Genomic DNA, 25,760 nt, shown 5'->3' on the forward strand with positions numbered 1-25,760 from the left:
TTTGATATATGTGTTTCAGAAAGTTAACAACCATCCTTGAAAGAATTGACAATCAGAGTGGAGTATCTTTAAAAGTTAAATAAGCTATTGTAATTTTAGATTTTTTTTTCATACAGGCATTATATAAAGATATTTAATACTTATTTGAACTATTGAGAGAACAGTTTTTCTTCAAAAACTGCAAGTGAGAATTTTTTTCCCCCACTATAATCATCTGATAATGTATGTATAAAAAAATGGAAATAAATACATAAAAATTAAGAGTAAAACTTTTGATTTAAGAAATTAACTTGAATGTATGCATACTTTGCATCTCCTTAAGTTTTATTTAAAAAAAATATATAAAAGAATAAAAAAAAATTGATATTTTCTGATTTGTTCTGTCAAAAGTAATATGAATGCAAATTACAATAATTCTATTGAAAAGTTTGATCTACTTAGTAATTAAATTGATAATCTATTCTGTAATATTTAAAATAATCTGCAGTCTATGCATAAAGATGAATCTTTTTTTTAATAGTTATTAGAACATCTATAGCAAGAACATCTTTTCCACAGGAAATACTTTAAACTGTGATAATAAATCAATATTTAATAAAATTTGCAAAATTATCATAATGCAAAAAAAAAAAAAAAATGTGAATGTTATTTTGAATGTTTATGATCATGTACATGGACTTTCTACATGGTAAATCTGATATTGGATTAATTGTTCCTATGTTTCTGTTATGAATGGAAATTTAGAAAGTTAGATACCATCCAATTCTGAATCAAAATTACAAGATGCATCCTCAAATATAATAGTGTAGATTCAAAATGATATAAATATACATAATCAAGAAATACAGAATGCTTATAGATATAATGTAGAAAAACTATATCGACAACTTAAATACATTGAAAGGTCAACTTAATTTATTACTGTAAAGATAAAAGTGTAAAGAGTTTTTTACAAATCATTATTTCTAAGGATTATATAATAAAATTATCCAATACAAACTTGAAGCTACATTTAATGTTATAAGATTTGCCATTTTTATTTGGGCAGGAGGAGACTTTTATAAATTTTTTGCATTCTCAATAATCCACCTTTTGTATAGTCAGATGTTCAATTTTACAATTTTAACTTCTAAATTTGGCTGAAATAAATTCAATATTAGTTTAAACTAATAAAATTAATTAATGCAGTTCCTTATATTTTATATATGGAAAACTATTACTTCATTTCAAAACAATCACAGCAAAATATTTCAAAAAGTTTATTACCACCGAAATTAATAAATGCTCAGTTAATATGAAAAATAGTGAAGGATAGCTTATGATATACTAAACTACATGCATATTAAATAAAATTATTTGTTCATTTTGTTTACAAAATTCAGAATAGAATTGCTTTGCACTATTATTTATAAAGATGTCAAAATAATTGTAAATGAAATACAAAAGTTCTTAATAATATTACATTTAATAAATACAGTATAGTCTCATTATTCAACATCTCATTTCCACTAATATTGATTTTGAATTAATTAAAAATCAAATAAAGAAAGTTGTTTTACATTTTCATAGTTGTTAGGTAGATGTTTTTCTATTGGTCAATAGTCAAAATTAAGTCGGTATGTCATATCCGAAAAAGATTTAAAATCAATTAGGTAATGAATGTCATTGTTAATCTATTTTTTGTCAATCCTTTTATATTTTAATTAATTAGAATATATATATATATATATATATATATACACACACACAACAATTTTATTATGCAACTAAAAGAAAACAAATGTTTTAATAAGCATGTTGGAAGAACAGCCAAATGAAATCTATGATATTAAAATGGCTAAAACACAATACTATTGGAACAGCTATGAAACTGGCTGAACTAAAGGAAATCTTATGCTTAGATGATTAATTTGTTAGTTATACAAATTCCCTTATTTTATCTTGAAATAAATATATTACAGAACATGCTACATTTAATACATAGTTCATTACACACACACAAAAAAAAAAAAAATTCAACTCTTTTCATTCTGTATCACTTGATATTGATATTCACACTATATTTATGTTGGATAATTGAGACTTTACTGTAAATCAGAAAACAAACACTTTAAACTGAAAAGCACTTCACAAATAATTCTAGAGAATTTAAGTGCTATAATCTCAAATATTTTTTTTTCAAATTAAAAAAAAAAAAAAAAAAACTTTCTAAATGAAATCATAGTCAATTTTAAATTAATAAAAATTCTACTACAAATAAGAGGAAATTAATGAGCCACATCTGTAAAAATATATATATTTTTTACAGAATATTCATGAGGAAACTTGCTTTGTGTATGAAATACTACAAAGTAATACTTATGCATTTGAAAATACTTAATAAAAAATTATTGCTTATTTGTATTAACCATTTTTGCAATTACCTTGATACCATTTAATTTATAAAAAAGCATGGAAACTTTTTAATGAAATGCTTCAAGAAATGGAATTTTTATATTCTATTGTTAAAAATTAAATTCTAAAAATTTAAAAATAGGTTTTGGCTAGAAATAATTTCTAAAACTTTCAGTTAAAAATTAATTAGAATCAAATGCATTAATTTTGACCAAAAAATTAATAGTGAATGAAAATCCTGAGAAATGGACGGTCAGCCACTTCAAAAATTTTAATACAGCTAGAAAAATCTAAAATGCAAACATTTTGTGCACAGTTGAAAAATAAGTTGAAGCAATTAAATGTATTACAAATCAGCTGAAGAATATTTATTTGTACATTATCCAATCCTTGTACTCTTCATAAGGTCTGAGATACTATGATGTAAGTTCTAGTCTAAACATACATAAATTTTAAGTTGATGTAATTTTTACAATATTAATTATTTTAAATAAAAAATGTATATTTAATACAATTTTACACAAAATGTAAAATAGTTTCATATCATAAAAGAGTTTAATTTTTAAAATACAGAAATTTAATCATAAAAACCTGACAATACATTATATAATGGATGTATAAAAATGTTAATCAGTCGCAGAAAAAAGTCTGTTATTAGGAATCTATATATTCAACAATTGAGTAAATTTGATATTGTACACAACCAGAAAAAATTTAATTTCTTTCATGAATACAATTAAATAATTAAAACTATTAGCACTATAATATATACACATATATAAACCAGTTTTAAACTCCATATATAATGAAATAAAACAATTATTAACACTTATTTCAGATTTTATAATCAAAATGTCTTCTGTAATAAATATAGCAACTGAATTTCATACAGAATTCATTAATAAAATTTACAGACTGAACCCAGTGAGTTTTATTACAGATGAATATAATTAATACAACCATGTGTAATTGGACCTATACTTTTTTAATTTAGTCTTATAACTACTAAATTGTACATCTGCATTTGCAAATGCAGCAAACCTTAATGACGTTCCCCTACAACAGAAAAAGAGACTTTTCCTATTTATTTTTTTTAAAACAATGATGTACCAATATTTTATTATCTATTTCAATGAAAATATTTATACATTTTAGTAATAATGCTCATGTGAATATAATTATTTTGGATAAGATGCTTAATCCCATTCTTTATTATAATAAATGTAAAGCAGGGGTGTTTGTGGGACCCCAAAAAATCCCCTGAAACTTTTACGGACTTACTACCGACATTTTGGAGTTTCGAGAAGGGGGGGGGGAGAAATGAAAAATTACGATTATGAAGTATTGAATGACCTAATTAGAAAAGTTCAATGAATTACTTTTTTTGCAAAATTAAGACCTTTGAACCCAGGTCACGTGATCGCACATCTGGTCGAACGAAGTCTCTCCCTTTTTTTTCTGCCGCGCCTACTTGCCGAAAAGAATCCAGAAGAGAATGTCCGAGAACCGGGGGAATGAGTCATAACTCGCAATAAGGAAGGAACAAAAAAAGTTTTTTCCCCCTTTTCACGCATTATCACTGCCTTTGGAGAAAGAAAGGAAAAGTTTTCACCACACACACTGACCTTGCGTTTTCTGCTTTCAAAGCAAACAAAATTACCCAGATCAAAATAAATAATTCATTATTATTCCTACTTCCTTTTGAACGACGATCCCCGGAATTTCCGGGTATCGAAGTTCAAAATCCCCGGAATTCCGGGGTTTCCCCGGAGCACAAACACCCCTGCTGTAAAGTCAAATTACTTCAGCATTCTATATCAATTTAAAATAAGAGCTTAAGATAAATCTAGAGTTGTATACTGATGAAAAATTCTGGTTCAATTTTTTTATTCCAATGAATTTAGTCCAGTCAATGATACAAATCACAAGCACAAGAATTATAATTCCTTCATTCTTAACAGTAAAAACACTGTTTTGATTAAAAAGTTGATTACGACATGAATTAAAAATGGAAACTTTGAAATTTACAATATAATATTAAAACTATATGAAGTCAAAATTGATGAAAATTTATATACCATATATAATTGCTGGGACAAAGTTTCAAAAGTGGGAAAAAGTGTTTCTTGTTTTGTTTTAAATAAAAGTGATTAATTTCTTTCTCACTTCACAAAATTGTAGAGATTTTTGTTTTTTAATCAAGGACTCTACAAATATAAATCCACTTACAAAGACCACATAAATTGAAAATTTCATATATACAAGTCTACAAAAGTACTACTACTCTAGAAACTATTAACAATGATCACAGACTACATAACTCACCTAGTATAAAAGCCCTGATATTTTAGAGTGCTAAATTTAATTTAAGTATTGTTCATACTTGCTTAAAAGCAATTGCATTGTATAGACACAGCACATCTAATTTAGCTTTTTTAAGCAACAACTGTAACCTGCTTTGAGCAGAAACAATATACCTTGGGTCAATGAACTTTAACACACATTTTTGACATTATATGTCACAATTAAAGTCACACATTTAGGAATGTTTTTTTCTTTTCTTTGCATAGTTAAAAATTTAAGTGCTAATGAATAAATATGACTTATCACACTTTCTTCAGAAGAAAGGTCATGAACAAAACAAAACAATTTATTTAATTCATATATAAAAATACAATTTTGTCATGAAAGTTATACTATAATTTTTTTTTTTTTTTTTTTTTTTTTTTTTACATGGAAGTCTTTTGGAAATAAGTACAGTTTATCATTCATTCTTATGGCTTCCATTAGATAGAGAAAATATTATATTTTCCAATAATAGATATTAATTTTGATTAAAAAAAATAAAGTTACTAGAATTCTAACTTAACTGATGTAGAATCTTATTTTAAAACAAAATAGCAATTGAAAGTAAATTCATTTCAACCTATTAAAGGCATTTTTAAAAAAACATAAAATCAGAAGCACAAATATTATGTGCTTTCATGAAATTGATAAGTCGTATATGTTTATAAAAGATTAACAGTTTTTTAAAAATCATATATAGTGCATGACAACAATTTTAGTATTGTCTATGATAAATGATTATTACACATTCAACTAATTGCTATTTGTTTTGTTTTGTTCACTAGATAGTGTTGAATATTATGAGATTTATTGCAGATATTAAGATGTACTGACCTTACAGCTCAATGGATAAATCAATGTGGCACATGATATGTCGTCTCAAACTACTACGCTGAGAAAATGTTTTGCCACATTTTGTACATTTATGGGGTCTTTCTCCAGTATGAGTGACCAGATGAATTTGCAGATGACTGGAGTTATTGGTTGAGTAAGGACAGAGACTGCAGCGATGACGTTTTGCAGGTGCACTTCTCCATCGGAGTATATTATTGCGATTTCTTGACTTCATATCAAATGAGGAGAACAGATTTTGATACTGATACAATTGCACTCCGCCTAATAAGACTGAAAAGATATTCATTTCATGCACATTTGAAATATAAACAATTTTTAATGAAAATTTTAAGAAAAAACCTTATTTTAATTTTCAACTAAATTCACAATAATTATTGTAAGTACTATTTTACTCTCTAAAAATACATAACTAAATCCTATTTGTTAATTACTTAACAAAGCATAAATATAATTAAAGCATACAGGTATTTAAAATTTACTATAGTTATTTATATGGTAAAGATAAATCATAAGTAATTTTAAATATTATTTTATTAGAATTATTTTAAATTTCAAAGAATATAGGTATATTTAATAGTAATAAAATGCATACATGCTATCATTATTAATCAATTAGTATAAAATAAATGCATTTAACATTTCAGTTATAAAATTTTCATTATTATAATAACATGGTTCTAAAGTTAACAATGGTACATAATTATTCTATTTCTATTGGTATCATTAAAATATATAATCTATTGAATATTCTAAGTTAAACATTATCTCAGAACTTTGACACAAACAATCAGTTGCAAATTTTTATTATTTTTAATTCGAAAAACATAAGTACTATTATTAAAAATGTCATAAAAATTGAAGAACATGTAAATAAAGTATCAAGAATTATAAATATTCATAACTGAAAAACAAGACATATAAAATATTAAAGATTCAGGAAAAACATTATATACATATTAATATAAAATCCATTTTGTATTATTATTGTTAAATAGATAAATAAATTGGTTATAAAATTATTTTTAAAAATCCTACTTCCTTTAACATGAAACTGATACGAATTAATAAAAATAGAAAATATTACAAATAAACACAATGCATATTTCTGTAGTCACTCTATTAATTTTTTATGTGTCATTAAATGCCTAACCATTGTTGTTCTCTGAGCAAATCCTTTGGAACATACAATACATTTAAATGGCTTTTCACCAGTATGAGTGTTCATATGCACTTTTAAATTAGTAGCATATATAGAAGTATAAGGACAAAATGAACAATAATGAACTTTCCCAGATTTATTTTTTGATTCGAAGAGGCTAAGAGAATGCACTGAAGAATGTTGCTCCTTATAAAACCTGTTTAAATAAGCTAAAAAGGGGGAAAAAAGAAAAAAAATTAAAATTTTGAAAATAGAATAAAGATAATAACATTTTAAAAACAAACACATGAAAAGTACCGAGAGGATAACCAATATATATACGGTTTTAATATATATATAGAGAGAGAGGTTGATTGAAGATAATTATACACACCGCAACAAGTATATGCAATAATAAAGGCTAAACACATATAAGACATTATCCAAAGATTTAAAGCATTCAATAGAATAAATACATATAACATTTAAAAAAATCATAAAAAGGACATAAATAATGCTGAAACAAGACATATGAATTTATTTCTTCAGTTACAAATAACAGATACATGACAAATTTCTTTAGTTGTAAACAAAAGCTCAATTTCATGAAATATTCCAGATACATTACAAAAGATTCATATTTTAAAGAATGTCATGATAATGGAATAAATCACATTGGTTATATCTATATACAAACCAAAAAATTATAATAAAAACAAAACAACAAAAATTATAATAATAATATAATAAAAACAACTGACAAAGTTTAAAAAGTGCAAAAAGTTATTTTAATTGCAATGAATAAATCAGAATAAACCTTCAGAACATTATTTTCAAGTATGAATGTTATTTTAGGTTATGCATTCATGTAATAAATCACTTAACTTTTAAGATATATTTATAATATTTTGAAATTCATTCAATTTCACAGAATATATTGTCTTACCACACTTTTATAGATTCTTTAAAATCATGAAAGGCAATAAGAAATCAATTCCTTAACATAAATATATTATTTTACAGTATCTAAAAAAAAAAAAACTTCCTCTCTCAATGCATACTATGAATTTGAACATAATCACAGAGAAATTTACCTTATATTCATAAAAAATAACTTGGCGCACAATATATTTTTTATGCTATTCGTTTATGTAACAAACGTGTATAAAGAATTATTTAGAGTATAAAATGCTTAAAATTAATTTAGTGACTATGTTAAAAAATAAAGTAATTAGCATTGAAATAAATTGATATTAAATGAAATACGGGGGAAGGTGGAATGCATTGAATATCTGAATTAACTATTTGATACTTTATTATTAAAATTATCAGCTACAATTTTGTTAAATTTTTACATATTAAAAGGCTGAAGTGTTTCATCTAAATACAGCTCACAGTTTGTTTATATTTCCAATATTGTTTATAAGTTATAAAATATTCTATTATTTCAAAACACTTTTAAATTGTCTCAATGTGGAAGGGTGGGGGGGGGGGAACATCTCAATGACTGAAAAAACAGCCACGAATATTATATGCAACAATTAAAAGAAAATAAATGTTTGTATTTTGGCAATTAGAATGATTTTAAATTTGTAAATGGGATATAATATATTATTGAAGGTGTAGTTTGTACAATTTTTGAATGTTTTCAAACTTATGATGCCATTTTGCATTTTTAACATAATCTTGTTTTTATTGATGAAACCTAAATAACAATATGATTTGAATACAATGCATAATGAATAAATAAGTTTAAATAATTAATCAGAAATAAAAATTTTAAATATAAAGTATTTTTATAACTTTCATTTATTGTCCAATAAATAATAATTTAAGCCAGAAAGGATAAAAGAATTTTTCTCCAATTATTATTTTCTCAGGTTCATATCATAATATTTCTTTAAATGCTTGTGAATAAATAATGGCAATAATGTTATACTTTTACACTGTCCAGAAAAATACTTTTATTCAAGAATGCTATAAAACCCATGAAATCAGTAAATCTAGAGGTAGAACAAGTAGACAATGGTAATAAAGGTAAAAAAAAAAAAAAGTTTGATAAATACTAAGGGATTAAAATAAATAAATAAAAAATAAATTTTCTAAAGTATGATCCTTAATTTTAAAAGAAAGTCCAGCAATTCAAAAATCTTTTGTAAAGTCATTAGACTATTTGGTTTTATTTGCAAATAATATAATAAATAGTGATTTAAATGTACGTAGTTTATAATTTTAACACATATCCAAGAAATGAGTTCAATAGAGATTTCTGTATGAGAAACATTTATTTACTAAAAACTGAATAAGTATTGTAGTATGAGATGGAGCATGGATGCATTTAAATGACTGCAATAAGAAATTGTCTTTCATACAAAAGAAAGAACAATGCTTGAAAACCTGGTTTAAAGAAACTTTTAATAATAGATTCAAGATTGCAAGAGGAATTGACAGCAATATCAAAATAATATTTCATTGTTAATATTTAACAAAGTAACATTATCTCATACCAACAAAGCAGAAGAATTTCATCAAGGCAAAGCCAAGTAACTATACATCTAGTTGCATGATTAATTCTCAGAAATAAGTGAAACAAGAATAATTCCATTGCCATTTTACTCACATAACTTTTAAATCATATAATGTACTATCTAAAGGATTTTACATGTTTGAATGGTCTAAAAAAGGCGTTGAATAACTGTGGAACAAAAACCAATACTGAACTATGAAAAATTTTGGAACAAAAATTGACAAACTATTTATGTTGAACTTATAAAAAAACATTATCATCAAAATTAAGATGTTGAATGATAGTTGGGAGCAAAGGGAAACAAATAAGGCATTTAAAGTAAAAATGTTTTACATAGAATCCTGCTATATATTAAATAAAAACAAATCAAATAACCTCTTTGTGTGTGAATAACCTTGATTGTAGGGTAAAAACAAAATGCTTCAAATTTCTAAATTTATGTTTTTATAAATAATTTAATATTGAAAAACATTATATGCAATTTAAATACATTTTTGTCCCTTAAAAAGCTGAAAGATTGTATATAAATACAACTCATAATTTCAATTATAAGAATAAACCATAAATTATTCTATTATAAACCGAGATTATCCTTGTATAAAAACGGTCTCATAATTGATTACAGAGTCTTGCATACTACAAACAATAACTTAAAAAAAAAAATGGTTATAAAATTATTTCATGTTGCCAAATGGGATATTATATGCCGTTGAAGATTTCCCTTTTGAGTAAAACCCTTGCCACAATGAGGACATACAAAAGGTCGAATACCAGAATGAGTTAACATATGTGCTTGTAGATGACCAATATTATTTGTAGAATACTGACATACAGCACAGTGATGTCGCTTTAATCTATCAGTTGTTTTTGAGCGACCTTCTTTCTGCTCTAGTTGATTATAAAAGGAGAACTTGTCATCCCCATCAGCTCTTCGGTATACTAAAAAAATATATATATTTAAGCACAATCATTTAGTGAAAAAAGGTTATTCTCAAATAAATCATCTTCATCAAATTCATTTGACAAAAAGAAAAAAAAAATTAGCATTCTTAATTTACAATGCAGTTCATATAAGAAATAAAAACATCATTCAATAAATACTTTAAACGCATATTTCTTTCAAATTTTAAACAATAGTAAAGAGATTCTTCAGAATCAAATGGCTAGCAATATTAATTTTACATAAAATATAATAAGCTTCCTAACAAAAGTTATAAATATCGACAATTCTTTGTTTCTTTCACTTTCTTTTTTCATAACAGTAACAAACTAAGCTTTTACAATCGATGCCCATTATAATAAATAAACTAGTAAAAATTGAACTCAGACCTAATCTTATTTTTAATAAATACTTTAATGTATTAATTATTTTATATTGGTTAAAAAAATTTCACACTCTATTCTAGATGGAAATTCTGAATACTATTCACATCCTAATGTAATCAAATAACACATATTCAAGTCAGACCATTTACTTCATAATATAAATAAAAATAATAACTTTTTTTTTCAAAAGTATTTTTCTAACATACTAGATCAAATGTGAAGTGCATGAATGAAATCTGAATTACAATTTTTGTCTTGTTTATTTGTTAGTGAGAGTAATCGCTAACTAGTTAAGAAAAAATTCACATTAAATGCCATCAAAATATACATTTAAAATGCGACCTAAGAAAATAAAAACCACACAAGCTACAGATGAATCTTGGATTATTTCTAGGGATTCCAATCAAGGATTGAAAAATAATGTGTATAATAATGGAAGAAAACTGTATAAAAAGTTCTAACTTCTCATTAAAAAAAACATTTATTTATACATTAAAAATTTCAAATTTTTTTTATCATCCTTAATGCCAAAGATGTCTCTAGAATATACATTTAATATATGACAAAATGGATTTATCTAAGATAAAATATAAAAGCCATGTAATAAATCATTATCAATTTTCTTTTCTTTACAAATGAAATAAGCATCATTTTATCTTAAAATGTTTTTAAAAATTTTACTGTTTAAAAAAATGTTTATTTCTATGTTGTGATTTTGTTTTAGTTTTTAAAAAAAAGTAAAAATAGCATATAAAATTATAATATTTATATAAAAAAACAAAATGGAATTAAAAAAATCACTGTACAACAAAATAAATTTATGGTGATTCACAGTAAATAAAATATAAAGCAAATGTAGAATCAAACATACATCATGGAGATGGAGAGAATATACTAAAAATCAAATTGTTATTCTTAACGTAACAATTCATTTGGCTTGGTGACTATTTAGAAAAGAGAGTTCTAATTATTTTACAATTAGTGTGAGTTTAAAGCTCTAATAATAGCAAGCCTTTTAGAATTAATTTCAAATTTACCTGCAAATTGTATTCTAATTCCTAAAACATGCACAGAAGTATTTATTTAAAAATCAGCAGCAGAGTGAGGAAGTGCAAAATTCTTTTGAAATTAATACATAACATACTTTAATACATTACATAATTTAAATTTCTAAAAAATTGAATATAAACATGTAATAAAAAATTGCTTTCATTAATTAAAAACTTTACTTTTTTTAAATTTCCTGTGCAAAAGAATTAACTTTTCTGGGTTTTATATAATATCTGCAATCTAATAAAATTATAGTTCTTTCAAAATGTCATTAATTTCTTTATGCTACACGTTAAAAAAAATTGTGGATTTTGTTAATTTTCATAGCAAACAGAAAAAGAAACAAACAAATAAATAAAAAGGCTATTTAAATGCATTCTTTGCATATAATATTTCATTTTTCATGTGATGAGAAAATCCTCTTTTGCAATTTGAACATATGGGAGGCATTCTACCAATATGTGAATTTAAATGGGAGTGAACATCTACTCTGTACTTGTAATACATGTGCATATACAGCATGCATGCACACACACACACACATATATATATATATGGATATTTTGTATATTTTACAATTTATATTTGATACAGATGTAACTGCTGTTTTATTAAGTTTATTAAATAGATGTCTTAATAGAAAAATTATAATTTGCATCAACTTTTTCACCTATTGAATAATAAATGCCCAATTAAAAAAAAGTATCTAACATATTCAACTATCTCTAAAATTTAAATTCAGCTGAGTAAATGCCAACCACCCTTTCATAAGCTTGTTCAGATACAATATTTAATATGATTTAATGATCATTTTTTAAAAACAAATTAGCATTTTTATAAAACGTCATAAAAAGGATTCAATATTGTGATTTTTATCAAAAGTATAGACTACATTTTTATTTTAAGCAATTCATAATCTCAACAAATTGTGTAAAAAAAAAAAAGTTGCCTTTTTAATAACTGAAATACAGTACATTCCCTAATGACTTTAATAAAATGCACAACCCTTTTCTCAAAATTACAACAAATGCCTTGACTTACTGAAAAACAATATTTTAAGAAAGATTGACAATAAAGAAAAAGAGGAAGGTATTCATGGCATGCATTTGGACAACTGTATAGCTAGAAATAAAAATACCAAAGCATTCCCAGCAAAGCACAGCAAGTAAAATCAACATAATTAATAGAATATTAGATTAAATAAATTTTCATCAATTCTACATTTAGATTCAAGTTTAAATTTTAGAAAAAATATGTAACCAAAATGGAATAGACTACTGTTCATGTAATAAAATGCAACATGCAATTTTAATTTTTAAATATTACATTTTTGAAATAAAAAAAACTAGATGAAAATTTAAACAAAAAATGTATAGTCACATTTTTTATGCAAATCAGACATCAAACAAATTGATTGCAGTATGAAAATGAATAAAACAGAAGTTAATAAGTGCACAGTAAACTGAAGAATGCAAAAATTTTAAAATAATAAAGTTAAACTTCTACCATACATAAGATTAAATGTTAATGAATTAGACCCTATTAATGTTAGAGTCTAAAGTTTTAATTTGAAATTTAAAAAAATATTTTGATAGAAAAAACCATAAAGACAAACCTATGCATAATCAACTTAACTGATATTAAACACAACCAATAAGTTTTGTAAATTAATCTGTCCTTATAGGTGGTTAGTATTTAATAAGAAACATATTATATACATATTAATACATTTTCAAATAGCCAGAAAGAAAATATATCACATAATTATTATTACTGCATTATTAAAAACATCTTGCATGACAAAGCTACAATTCTAATAAGCAATTAAAAGATACAAATGGATAATAATTTTTAAATTAAAAATTTCAATTATTATGACATTTCAAATAAAGAAGATTATTCTTTGACATTCCTTAGTTGAGTTGAAAATTATACAGCATTAAAGATATATAATTTTAAATTCACCACATGAATATTCAGAAATTTTCAACAAATATACATGTTACACTGTCATAGATGTACGAGTTATTTTGAAAAAAAAAAGTTATATTAGAAATACTATTAATTAAAAACCATATAATTCAAAACTTTATTTCATCATCTTGCATTTTGTTAAACAGCGCTCATTTACAAGAAGCAAATTAATAAGATTTCTCGCGAGGAAATAAAATATTTTAAATAAATAAATGTTTGAGTATATCATTTAAATATTAATAAAACTTCATAATTTCAGTTGCTATTAGCAGTATATTCACACATAAATGAAATAAAACCGTTAATATTCCTCTTTCAGATAAAAAAAATTGGAACAAAAGTATATTAATTAATTATATTTAAATCAAAGTTCAAAAAATAAAACGCAGGGATTGATATACATTTAAAATTCCATCCTACATAATATAGAATGATCAATTGAAATTTTGAATTACACTTCAATAATGCACATTAAGTTGCTCCTATTTGGAAATAAAAAGGTAATTATTAACTTTAAAATTAGATATGTGAAAGTAAATATAATAAATAAAGAAATTTGGAAAGTCAAATCTTTCGGGTATGTGTTATGTCAGTCAACAACATCTCGAAACTAGCAGTTAACTTGAGTTTCATTTAGGTTCAATGCATAAATTGAACTTTGGATTAAAAAATAAATAATGTCTCAGTTATCACATAATAATGTTTTTATGATTTTTTTTATAAATATTTAATTTTTAAGTAATAAACTTTTTATTAAAAATTAGATAATCCCCAAATTTTTGTTTATAGAAACGATATATCAAAATATACATTACTACTACTATTACTACAGTACAGTATACTCTCAAGAAATACGAGTATGTGCTGTTGTCTGTGTAGTGTGTTGTTCGATTCAATTGAAGTTATTCTGGCATTTATTTCGATAATCTCATATTAGTCTTGTTTATTAAAAATATTTATGAGTTCTCAAAGAGGAAATGTGAGTCGGACACGACCTCCGAAACATAAAAATGCCACTAAATTTGAAAATGATAAATATAATAAAAACAAATTAACAGAGAGATTAAATAACATGCAATTTACATCATTATGTTCAAAATGTGAATCTATTATTCAATGGAAAATTAAATATAAAAAATACAAGCCTTTAACAGTGCCTGCGAAATGGTAGGAATGCGTTATTCTTTTTTTCCTTTCTTAATGCATCGTTTATTACAAACATATTAAATGATGCAAAATATATGTTCATTGAAATGTATCTATTTTTAAAGATCTCATAAATGAACAGGTTTTGCATTAATGTATTTTTCATTTAAAGTACTGGATTATTTTATTTCGCAAATAATATAATTATTCCAATAATCTGATTTTAATTTTTTATAAATTTATGTAAACACGCAGAATAAAAGTTTATTAGCTGATAAATTTGTTAGCACAATCTAAAAATAATATAAAATTAATAAAATAGCTATAAATATAAAGGCATTTATCAGAAAATTTACCTTTAAGAGGTTGTATAATATTACATTTATTATAAAGAGATTGGTTTGAAACTGTTTTCATGAACTCCCTGTTATAAAAAATAGTTTGGAATTCTTTAAATATTGAACATTTTGATGATAATTAACTAAGCTTTAAAAACTGTTAAATAAAAGGTACTGTTATTTTTTTGTTGTTGTCCAGTATATAAAAATCGAAGGATTCTCTTTTTTTTTTTTTTTTTTTTTTGTCCATTTTGATTCACCCATTTATGATAGGCTTGAAATGAATTTTAAAAATAACTATTTATTTTTTTAAATATTAAAATATTTATTTACCTTTTACTTATGGAAATCTAAATATATCATTTATTTAATTCATATGACATGTCTATACCATTTTCTAAACATAAATTTTAAATTTTGAAGTACTTGAATAAAGATTTCATATTAATCAGTAATAACGGCTTGAAAAGTTATACTGCATTTTCCTGCTCCTACTTAAATGAAAATTTATTTTCATAAAAATAATAATAAAATTTAAAAAAAACGAGATTTCAAATGAGTATTGGATAGTAATGTCATCGTCTGCTTTTGTGTTGTACCTTATAATATGTTATAGTTCTGTTTCATAGACCAATATTTTTCAGTCCAATAGGACTTTAAATTATCATCTTTCCATTTTCTTAATGTATTGTATATTCACCTAAATCTCTATATGTACTATTGCATCAGAGTGTCCAGTTAATTCTGTTATAAAATCTTTTGCCTTTTTTTTGTGTGTGTATGTATATGTGTGATATTTTTATCAATTTTGTGTGAAAAAATTTTTTAATGCTAGTATAAGTTCACAAAAATTAAACAAAAACCAGTCTCTCTCTCTCTTTTTCTAAATTTCTGATGAAAGTGTCATTCTAAAAATTCTTTTATAGAAATGTTGTTCCTACTCTCCTTCTCATAAAATTGTAAAATTTGGATAAAGCTGTGAATTTTAAGTGCAACAGATTTTTTTTCAGGCTCGCACTTGAGCATTTTGGATGCCTTTTCTTGTCAGATTGAAACCAGAATTTGTTATAAAATTCACTTTTAACAATAAGAAGACATACCAAATTTCATTTATTTAAATTATTGTGTGTTATCATCATATTTACATGCATGTAACTGTTTAATAGATTTATTTCAAAATTTTATATAGATCTATACTTAAATTACTAAATCTGCAGATAACAAATTTTATCTGTTTAACTTTTTTATATTTTATAGCTAGGGTTGGATAATTAATGACTTCCTTTGAATGAAATTTATTCAAAATTTGACAGAAATAAATAAAGTTAGCATAAAGACCACATACCAAATTTAAAAGTATTTTTCCTATCTCAAAGTATTTTTAAGTTGTCATGCTCTCAGATAATCAGGCAGACATAACTCCCAAAATTTGTTTACTCAACTAGGGAATGTCTGAAATGTGGAGATTCATTAGAAATTTAAAAATTCTTTGACAATCACAATACTTTTTCTTTGTATAATTCATATCATTAAACCTTCAATCATATGAACTGAATGCACACAATATTAATTTGTACTTCAATATGCATTAATGAAGAAGCCATACTTGCATCATACCAGGTTTATGTTAACAACACATATGAAGCATTTTCATATAATTAAATAAATAAAATTTTATATCTTTTTAATAGATTTAATATATGATTACTTAATATTAATTAATCATAATAGAATTAAGTAATCATTACTTTAATATTATTCATTTTTTAGCTGAGAATTTTTGTAATTCTAAAATGCATCATAAGTTCATATTCCATTAAATGCAGATTTACTCGCACTAAATGGCCAGTCTTGTTTCTAGAGAAATTTATCCATATTATTAGAATTTTTCATTAATATTTGATCACTTTTCTTAAAATCTGAAATAAGCACCCATTAAATGTTTATGTACAAAATGATAAAACTTTTGAGGTATTATATTCTTTTCAATTTTCTTACTGTTTTATAATGTGTGATTGTAGTACTTCAAGAACAAGTTAACATGACATTATTTTGAACAATTTTTCTCAAAAAGTCAGATTTTTTTCCTCATTCAAAAAAGAAATTGGTTTATTATTTTAGAAAAACATATAAATTAAATTATGTAAATAAAATGTGAGATCCCCCCCCCAATAAAAAAGCAGCCAATTTTATTGATAGAAATAATGTTACTATAACAACTGTCTAATATCTGATTTTTGACCTTTGGTATAAATATTGTTGATTTATTTATACAATTACTTCAGCTTGAAAATGTTTCATATTTACTCAAATTTGGAAATAAATAATTATTGTAATAAGATATTTGATTGGAAACTTCAGTAATACTTAGGTAATCTGTTAGTAACAAAAGCATTGCTTATAATTATGGCATAGAATCTCCTATATCCTATCTTACTGTACAAAGTGCATAGAAACTTTTATAAAATTAGTTTCAAATTTTATTTTATCTTTTGCATGATATATAAATAATTTCTGAATCTATTTTTTTCTTCTTTTTTTTAGTATAAAATGTCAAGAAAAAAATGTCAAGTCAGCTTATCATACAGTATGTTCAAATTGTTGTGAAAGTCTAAAAATATGTGCTAAGTGTACTGAAAGTTTTGAATAAAAAGGATATCATTCATAGCAAATCTGTCACTCAACTATAAATAGTGTTTTTACTATTTCTCATTGTGATTAGCCATTATCATTTTTATGCAAATAAAATGTATATTTTTCCGATATATTTATAAAACTTCTAATCAATGTCTTGATTTTCTGTATTGTATATAAAAAGTCTTTAGATAGGCATAAATGAACTGCTTTCATAACCATCATGTGTATTAATCTGCTTTAATTAATGGCATTAATCATTCATCTTCAATTAATTAAGTTGATCTTTGATTTGTAGTACTTTCTCAATCATTAAAAGTAAGGTTATTATTATTATTATTATTTTACAATTTCAAAATTTTTTTAATGGAAGATACAATAAAACTTTCATAAGTTATCTTTTTTTTTATCTCAACACAAAACCTCTCTATGCAATTTTTAGTTTCAGTTATTACATAATGGTTAATGATATTTTTTATTTTGAGATTGGTGGTTCCCTTTAAAACAATTCATTATATATCTTGATTGCACTATACTTTTAGTATTTTCTAGAGTAAAATTCTCAAATTTTTAGCGAAGGACAGTTTATTTTCTTTCAACAAATGTACTATGGAAGCAGAATAAAGCAATTTTTTTTTTTGACTAGTAATATATATTTTTTTAAAAAAAATCATCCTTTTTAATAAATATAGTATATTTACAGTGTGTTGCTGCATTCGACAGACAAATTCAGAGCGGTGATAGTAGGCATCAAGAGAATAAGGAATCGCCATACAACATAGGGTCTCAAACAGCATTTAGTAGGTGAAAATCGCAAAAATATAGGGAGTGCCAGAATTGTTGGAAACTGTAAGAATTAATTTAAAAAAATAATAAATGATGTTTCAACTCTGAATTTTTTTCAAGTGAAAGCACATTTTAAAGTTTTTTCATGTAGGTAACAGGTTGATTTGATGATCTAGGGGGTCGTAAATTAATGAAAACGAAAAAGTAATTTAGAATCATTATTTGTAAAAATATTAAAGAAAAATAGAAACTTGAAAATGTAAGGAATTTTATATTCTTTAATTTGATATAAGCTGTAGTGTGAAAATTCGGGAGTTTTAAAGATATTCAAGGAAAACTAAAATGAGCACCAGAAGGCATCGTTATCAATGTTTGCAGAGAAACTGATGCCCAAATACATGAATTGTCAAAAATGAATAAATAAAAAAAGTAATCTTGCTGTGTAACGTTTTTGTTAAGTAATCATTAAATGATTTGTATCATGCTAACAAAAATGTTTCGTGTTTTATTTCACTTGAGTTCTTAATTTTGTGTGATTTACAGTTAAAATGCATAAGAGGTAATATATCCACACCCTTAATATATAAATTTTGTTTTTCTCAATTTTAGATTATAAATAAAGATGAATTCTTTTCTTCTGTATGTAAATATAAAAGCTTTCTTTTAATATGTATAATTTCAAATAATATTAAATTGTTGTTTCCTTTCCACTCCATCAAACCATATTCCATTATAAGTAGCACATGAGTACTATTTGCGCATTTCCCTGTATCTTGAATATGTGTGCACAGGGAAAACGCAGGGATTTTTTTTTTCTTTCCACATTTGAGTGGCAACCCTGATTTGATCTTTACATGTTATTGTAATAAATATATATATTTTTTAATAATTTTCTTACCAAATTTCTTCACTGCATTATGACTAATTCTTTAGAATGATTAATACATATAAATATTACACATCAGTCAATATCAAATTCACAAAAACTAATCTTTGTTCATCTAAATTTCAATATAATTTGAATAAATAACAAATTAAAGAAAAATTCAAAAGTAATGTTTATTCTCTCCCATAACAAAAAATTCCCTCCATAGGAGGCATTAATATGAAAATAGATTTTCTTAACATATATACATTTTGCTGAAATTTCTGCAAAGTACTGTCATCTTTTCTTTCCACTGACAAATGTATTGAGGAGACCTGAAATAGATTTGGGAAAAACAAAAAGTCAATTGACAATAACAAAAATAAGTATTATGGAATTTATTATTTATAATGCATGCTTTTATTTGTCTTTACCTATGCTTCAAATTTTGATGAAAATGAGACACAGTATTATTGTTAAATTTGCAATATGCTTAACTATTGCCTTATTAGGATGGTGTTTCTCAATGTATGATGCAACAGTTCTCCTTCTTAATTTTTTTGTGACTTAGAATACAGCACCATAAACTCTTCGGTAGTCAGTTTATGGCAATGTTTGTTGCATATTATTGAAATAATTCTCCATCATATTGCAGTGTGAACCATGACACTTGCCCAAGTATCTGCTTCTTATTTTTGATGATTCATTTAATTATATTTTAAAGTTTTGCTGTTAATTCAAATATGTATATATAACAACAAACAAGTGTTAAAAGATTGATAGCCAAGATGTAAGTAAAATTCAGCATGTGACCTTGTCATTCGTTCTGTGAAACATCACTAGTTATGGGAGTCATTTTTTTAAAAAAACATTTTGATTTGCTTGTTATACAAGATTTGAATGTAAATAGAATAAAATATGTGAATTGATTGTTGTTTTTAACTAAACTAATAATTTTATTTTCTTAATTAACATATTATAGAAAATTAAAAGCCAAAATGTCATTTCAGCAACAAGTTTTATTTTATGAATATTTTAGTTGCATTGGATTTCTGTTTTCCTACATACATTAACATAAAACTTATCAAGCTTTCATTAAGAATAGAAATGATTCTTCCAGGGCTTTGAACTTTAAAATACAGCATGGTAATAAAATAATATTCTTTGTTTGAAAGCATCTTTGGTTAAAATTAATGAATGGAATGAAATTTCATATACATGTTGTTGAAAGCATTGGGTAATGAATTTTTTTAAAAAAAGTACAAAAGTTATTAATAAAAAAGAGTTTGATACTGTTGAGAGTAAAAATAGGTTAAAAATTACAATAAATTTGCAGAAAATGGTTTATGCAAATTTTCATTAATGTTCAAGTAACAAAAAAAAGATATTCCAGAAACTATCTTTTATTAATCTATATTATAGTCTGTGTATTTTCTGTAGGCGGTTCAAGGTCACATTTTCTACCTTGTTACTGGTTGTCTGCCTCGCAACGCTGAGGCAGAAAAAATTGTCATTCTTTTTCTTCTACCGCTGTTAAGGTATTCCTGAAACGTACTGGTGTGGGGGGAAAAAACAAGCTTTGTCGAAACCATGGCAACAGAGGAAGAGTGAAGAGTAGGGAAAACAAGTATCCTTGAAATGCCTACAGAAATTACACAGACTATAGAGTCCCCTAAACAATGTTCTGTATAAAATGTTGCATCTGGTGTGTACGAAATTCTTTATTGTTGCTCTTAAATTTCATATTAGATGTTTGTAAGAAATTTAAGCTATATTACAAGCATCAATATTCCTTTTTTTCCTCTACTGGTTTGAATTTTTATTGATCCAGTTTCTTCAAAACTTCAGACAAGAAATATTATATAATATAACTAGATTACATGAATTTTCCAGTAGATACATGAGAATAGCAATGTCAACAACTGTTTTATCAACAATTTTTCATTTTCTTTTGTAGAATTTGTCTTTATATATCTCCCTCAGTCTGTATATGAAATTTAGTTTCATTCTGTTAATTTGCTTTAGTTGCAGATGCCTCCAAAGACAAAAAGTTACTTTATTGTCACTCTGTATCATAATTTCCATTACTTGTTATAGTAAGGATAGATTTTGTTATAAAAGTAAGGCAACAGAGAAAATAATGAAAAATATGTTTGCTGATAATTTTTGCATATGAAATTTTGACATGAATTATTTTTTAAATAAGTATACTTTTCATTATTTCTTTCTTGTGCTTTATTAAAATAAGCCAGCTCTGAATATTCAGATTTTTTTTTATTGGTAGTAATATAATGTGTTGAATATTAGTAACTATGAAAAAGTATGAGGATAAAATTTTATATTTTGTGCACTGTCAAAATTTTAAATGTTTCAAAGAAAACTACACTAAATTCCTAAAAGAAAAGTAATAAACTTCAATGAATATTTTTTAATAGCTAAATATAATTAATGTATTATATTGACTTATTATTACATAAGTTTTAGCATATATGAAATTAATAAATAATAGTAATAATTTTCAAACTCAGAAAAAATTATTATTCAGAAACTCACATTATAAATAAATTACTACATTTCTTTTAAATATTTCAAACATAATGATAAAACATTATCAGATTAAAATCAATTTTAAGACTTATATTACCTCTTTTAGCACTAGTGAGGTTTCTCTCTTTTTCAGTTGTCAGTGATGTAACAATAGGAAACAAAGTAACTTGCTTGCATGGATTATTTTCAGTTACTGTCTTCATGTCTGTTAAACTAGTTTCTATAATTATAGATTTAATCATAAATTAATCATACAAAAAAGGTCTTCAGAAAATTTTTATTCAAGATTTACAAACGGATTTAATTTATATAGCAGTTTACAAAAATACATATTGATCTCATTAGTTTAAAGCCAGAAAATCTAAAGGCTAATAGATTTTTATGCTTAATGAAATATCATGGTTTAAAAAAATTATTATACTGTTACTTTTTAATATATAAGATAAGATTATTGCTTACAAAAAGAAAGGTAAATAAAAAATAAAAAAAACTTCTCTTAATAATAAAATATATAAACAAATGATTGTTTGAACAATTAAATACTGTAATAATTTTCTATTCTATTATTGTTCTTGAATTTGAGATCTTATAATCCAGTATTTCTATGCATTATCATTCTTAGATAATTTTTTAAAACTTTTTTGCATGCATGTGAATATTCATTATTAAGTTTTTTAATCTGTAATAAGAATGTGATCAAGAGAAGACAAAGGATGAAATAACTTGTATAAAAAGCTTATATTAAGTAAAAGCAATTAATTTAAATTTTAGAATAGTAAATATATATTTATGAAACAAATTGTTCAAAAGAACTGATTTTTTATTAACACTTTGTTGACCGGTGACGAGATAACTCGTCTTTTCATGCCCGAACGTTGTTGACCGGTGACGAGATAACTCGTCTTTGCACTTTGATATTTTTTTCTAAGTTCATGAAATGCAAATATTTTTTCAAAAACTTGCAATGCAAAATTTTGTCATGTTGGCTTTTCAAAATCAAAATTACTTTTCTGATTTCTGTTTCCATTGCATTGTAAAAATTAAAAAAATTTGAACCATGTCGGAAGAACTTTTTAGCGAGTTATATGCGGATGTTTTGTCGGATTGTTCGAGTTCAGTGATTCTGATAGTGATGATTCAGACATTAGACCATCAAAACGACAAAGAAGAATTCTTTCCGATAGTGAAGCAGATAGTGATGAAGAGTGGAATGATATTGATATTGTTCCTTCTTTGGAAGATTATTCGAGAGTACCGAACTTCGAATGTGATCCACCAAGCATCGTTGATGTAATCGATTCGTTTTTTGATGAAGAATTTTTCAATTTAGTTGTTTCTCAAACAAATCTATATCACACCCAAATGAAAGATTTGCATAAAAATTCAGCCAAAACTTCACAGTGGAAGGAAGTAACAACGAACGATATGAAAAAGTTTCTTGGATTGTTGGTATTGATGGGACAAACGAAAAAAACTTGCTGGAGAGATTATTGGTCAACTGACCCTTTGGTGGAAATACCAATATTCCCTAAAACAATGAGCAGGATGAGGTTTGAACAGATCTTCACATTTTTCCACCTCAGTGATAACGTTGAAAATGTACTTAGTACAGATAGGCTTTATAAAATTAGACCTCTCTTAGACTACGTTATTTCCAAAAGTCAATCGATGTATGTACCGAAGCAGCAATTATCATTAGACGAAGCAATGATACCATGGAGAGGACGTCTAAAATTCAAAACATATAATCCTGCAAAAATTACAAAATACGGAATTTTAGTGAGAATGGTTTGTGAAAGTGAGTCAGGGTACATTTGCAACTTTGAAGTTTATTCTGGTGTTGGGAAAAAACTTGAAGAAACAATATTGTCAATTTTGCAACCGTATTTTGGATTTAATCATCACGTGTATCAAGATAATTATTACAACAACGTTTCAACAGCTAGTATTTTACTTGAAAATAAAATACGTGTATGTGGTACCATTCGCGAAAACCGTGGCTTGCCAAAATTACTTATAGAAAAATCCAAAAATCTTCAGAGAAGGCAAATGACATTTTTACGAAAAGGACCGATTCTGCTCCTCACATGGAAGGATAAAAGGTTAGTGCGAATGATTTCAACAATTCATGATGCGTCTATGATAACAACTGGAAATCGAAATAAAAATTATATAAACGATAAAATAAAACCTTCATGTATAATTGAATACAATAAATATATGAAAGGAGTCGATCGTGCAGATCAATATTTGGCAAACAGCAGCATACTGCGAAAACAGCATTTTTTTTCCAAAAAAACAGCATTTTTTTATCAATTGCCTTCTATTTAATGCTTTTGTGATTTATTCGAAGAAGTGCCAAAATAAAATAAGATACAAAAAATTTCTCTTAGAAGTAGCTAGGATATGGCTATCTTCGGAATCAATTGAAAGCAACACACAACCAGCAAATACTTCTCATGCATCTAAAAGAGCTCCACACAAAGATCCTGCATCTAGGCTTTCAGGAAAACTTCTAGACCACGTTTTAGAACCAATAATTACTGCATCTGAAACAAATCCAACAAGAAAGTGTCGAGTATGCTCTTCAAAAGGAAAGCGCAGCGAAACGAGATATATTTGTAAGACATGTTGTGTACCTTTACACGTCGGTGAATGCTTTAATTTTTACCATACAAAAAAAAAATTATTAGTTATTATTATTATTATTGTTATTGTTATTATTAGTTTTACTATTGTTTTGTGCAAATAAAATGTTTTGAAAATCACTTCGAATTTTATTCAATTACATTTTTTGCCCCGGTGACATGAGATATTTTCTATATCAAATAGCGGGTGCCATGCATACATTTTTGTGCGAAATGGCCGGTCAACAAAATAAATTTTTGTATGAAATTGCCGGTCAACAAAGTGTTAATAAACTCACTATCTCAGACAATTTCAATTTTTAAAGCAATAAAAATTTAGATAAAAAATTTTACACATACTTTTAATTGAAGAATGCCCATCATTTTGTTTAATATTCACATTTCCAGAAAACTTTGTACTCTGAAAAAGCAAAGAACTAAGATTACTTTTAAATTTATAAAATCATCAGATTAACTAATATTTCTATTTTCATCAAATTTAAATTGTTTAAGATGTGCTGTACAGCCCTTTGATTCTTAAAACTGAATATGAACTTATTTACTGCCTGTTATTTGCTAAAACTAAAAGTTGTGTATATGATGGGGGGAGGGTGATATTATATTCTTTATTGAACGGAGAAAACTTAAATACCTTTTAAATAAAGATAATGTCAAATAAAATTTTCATAAAATTCTATTTCTCTGGTTAAATTTGCACCAGTTTTAAAAAACTGTGTGTATTTTTTATTAAGTAAATTCTTGATGCTAAAATTAGGTACGACATAACTTTTTTATATCAGGATCATAATTATTATATATTTTCTCAAATAGATTGTCATCACATTTGACAATGTGGCCTCATTGGAAAAATGTTTTAATATTACAATGAATTCAATACCAATATTGCATACTAATTTCTAAACAACTGATATAGAAATAATATTACTACGAAAGATTGGCATCTGGATATAGTAATTATACTATCATTTTATGAATTTTAAATCTATATTGAAAATTACACCATTTTTAAGTGAATTAATTATACTAATTTAGACCAATAACAATCTTTTATACAATACACTAAAAATGTAATAATAAATTTTAGGAAAGTTCTGAATAGTGCCCCTCCCCTTCTATAATGTGTTGCATGAACAATTATATCTCAAAATGCTGTTTTAGAATTGCTTCCTAATTGCATAGCAGTATC

At 25.1% G+C, this 25,760-nt stretch overlaps 2 protein-coding genes across 5 annotated transcripts in view; one reads left to right on the forward strand and one right to left on the reverse strand.

The window, feature by feature from the left end:
- The first annotated feature begins 14,454 nt into the window (after nt 1–14,454).
- On the forward strand, nt 14,455–17,857 carry LOC129954372 (uncharacterized protein C9orf85 homolog). The gene is made up of 2 exons (XM_056068137.1): nt 14,455–14,777; nt 17,639–17,857. The coding sequence occupies exons 1-2, from the start codon at nt 14,569–14,571 to the stop codon at nt 17,742–17,744; spliced, it is 315 nt and encodes a 104-aa protein (XP_055924112.1). The 5' UTR covers nt 14,455–14,568; the 3' UTR covers nt 17,745–17,857.
- Nucleotides 17,858–19,554: 1,697 nt separating this feature from the next.
- The window catches only part of LOC129954326 (uncharacterized), a 41,529-nt gene continuing 35,323 nt past the window's right edge, over nt 19,555–25,760 (reverse strand). For all 4 annotated transcript variants that reach the window (XM_056068135.1, XM_056068134.1, XM_056068136.1 and 1 more), the window contains exons 14-16: nt 24,914–24,974; nt 22,024–22,146; nt 19,555–19,714 (exon numbers count right to left, since the gene is read on the reverse strand). In XM_056068135.1, coding sequence (XP_055924110.1) covers nt 19,677–19,714; nt 22,024–22,146; nt 24,914–24,974 — 222 coding nt within the window. In that variant the 3' untranslated portion in view covers nt 19,555–19,676. The remainder of the gene's footprint in view (nt 19,715–22,023; nt 22,147–24,913; nt 24,975–25,760) is intronic.

The sequence above is a fragment of the Argiope bruennichi genome, chromosome 2 (assembly GCF_947563725.1).
Source record: "Argiope bruennichi chromosome 2, qqArgBrue1.1, whole genome shotgun sequence".
Lineage (NCBI taxonomy): Eukaryota > Metazoa > Arthropoda > Arachnida > Araneae > Araneidae > Argiope > Argiope bruennichi.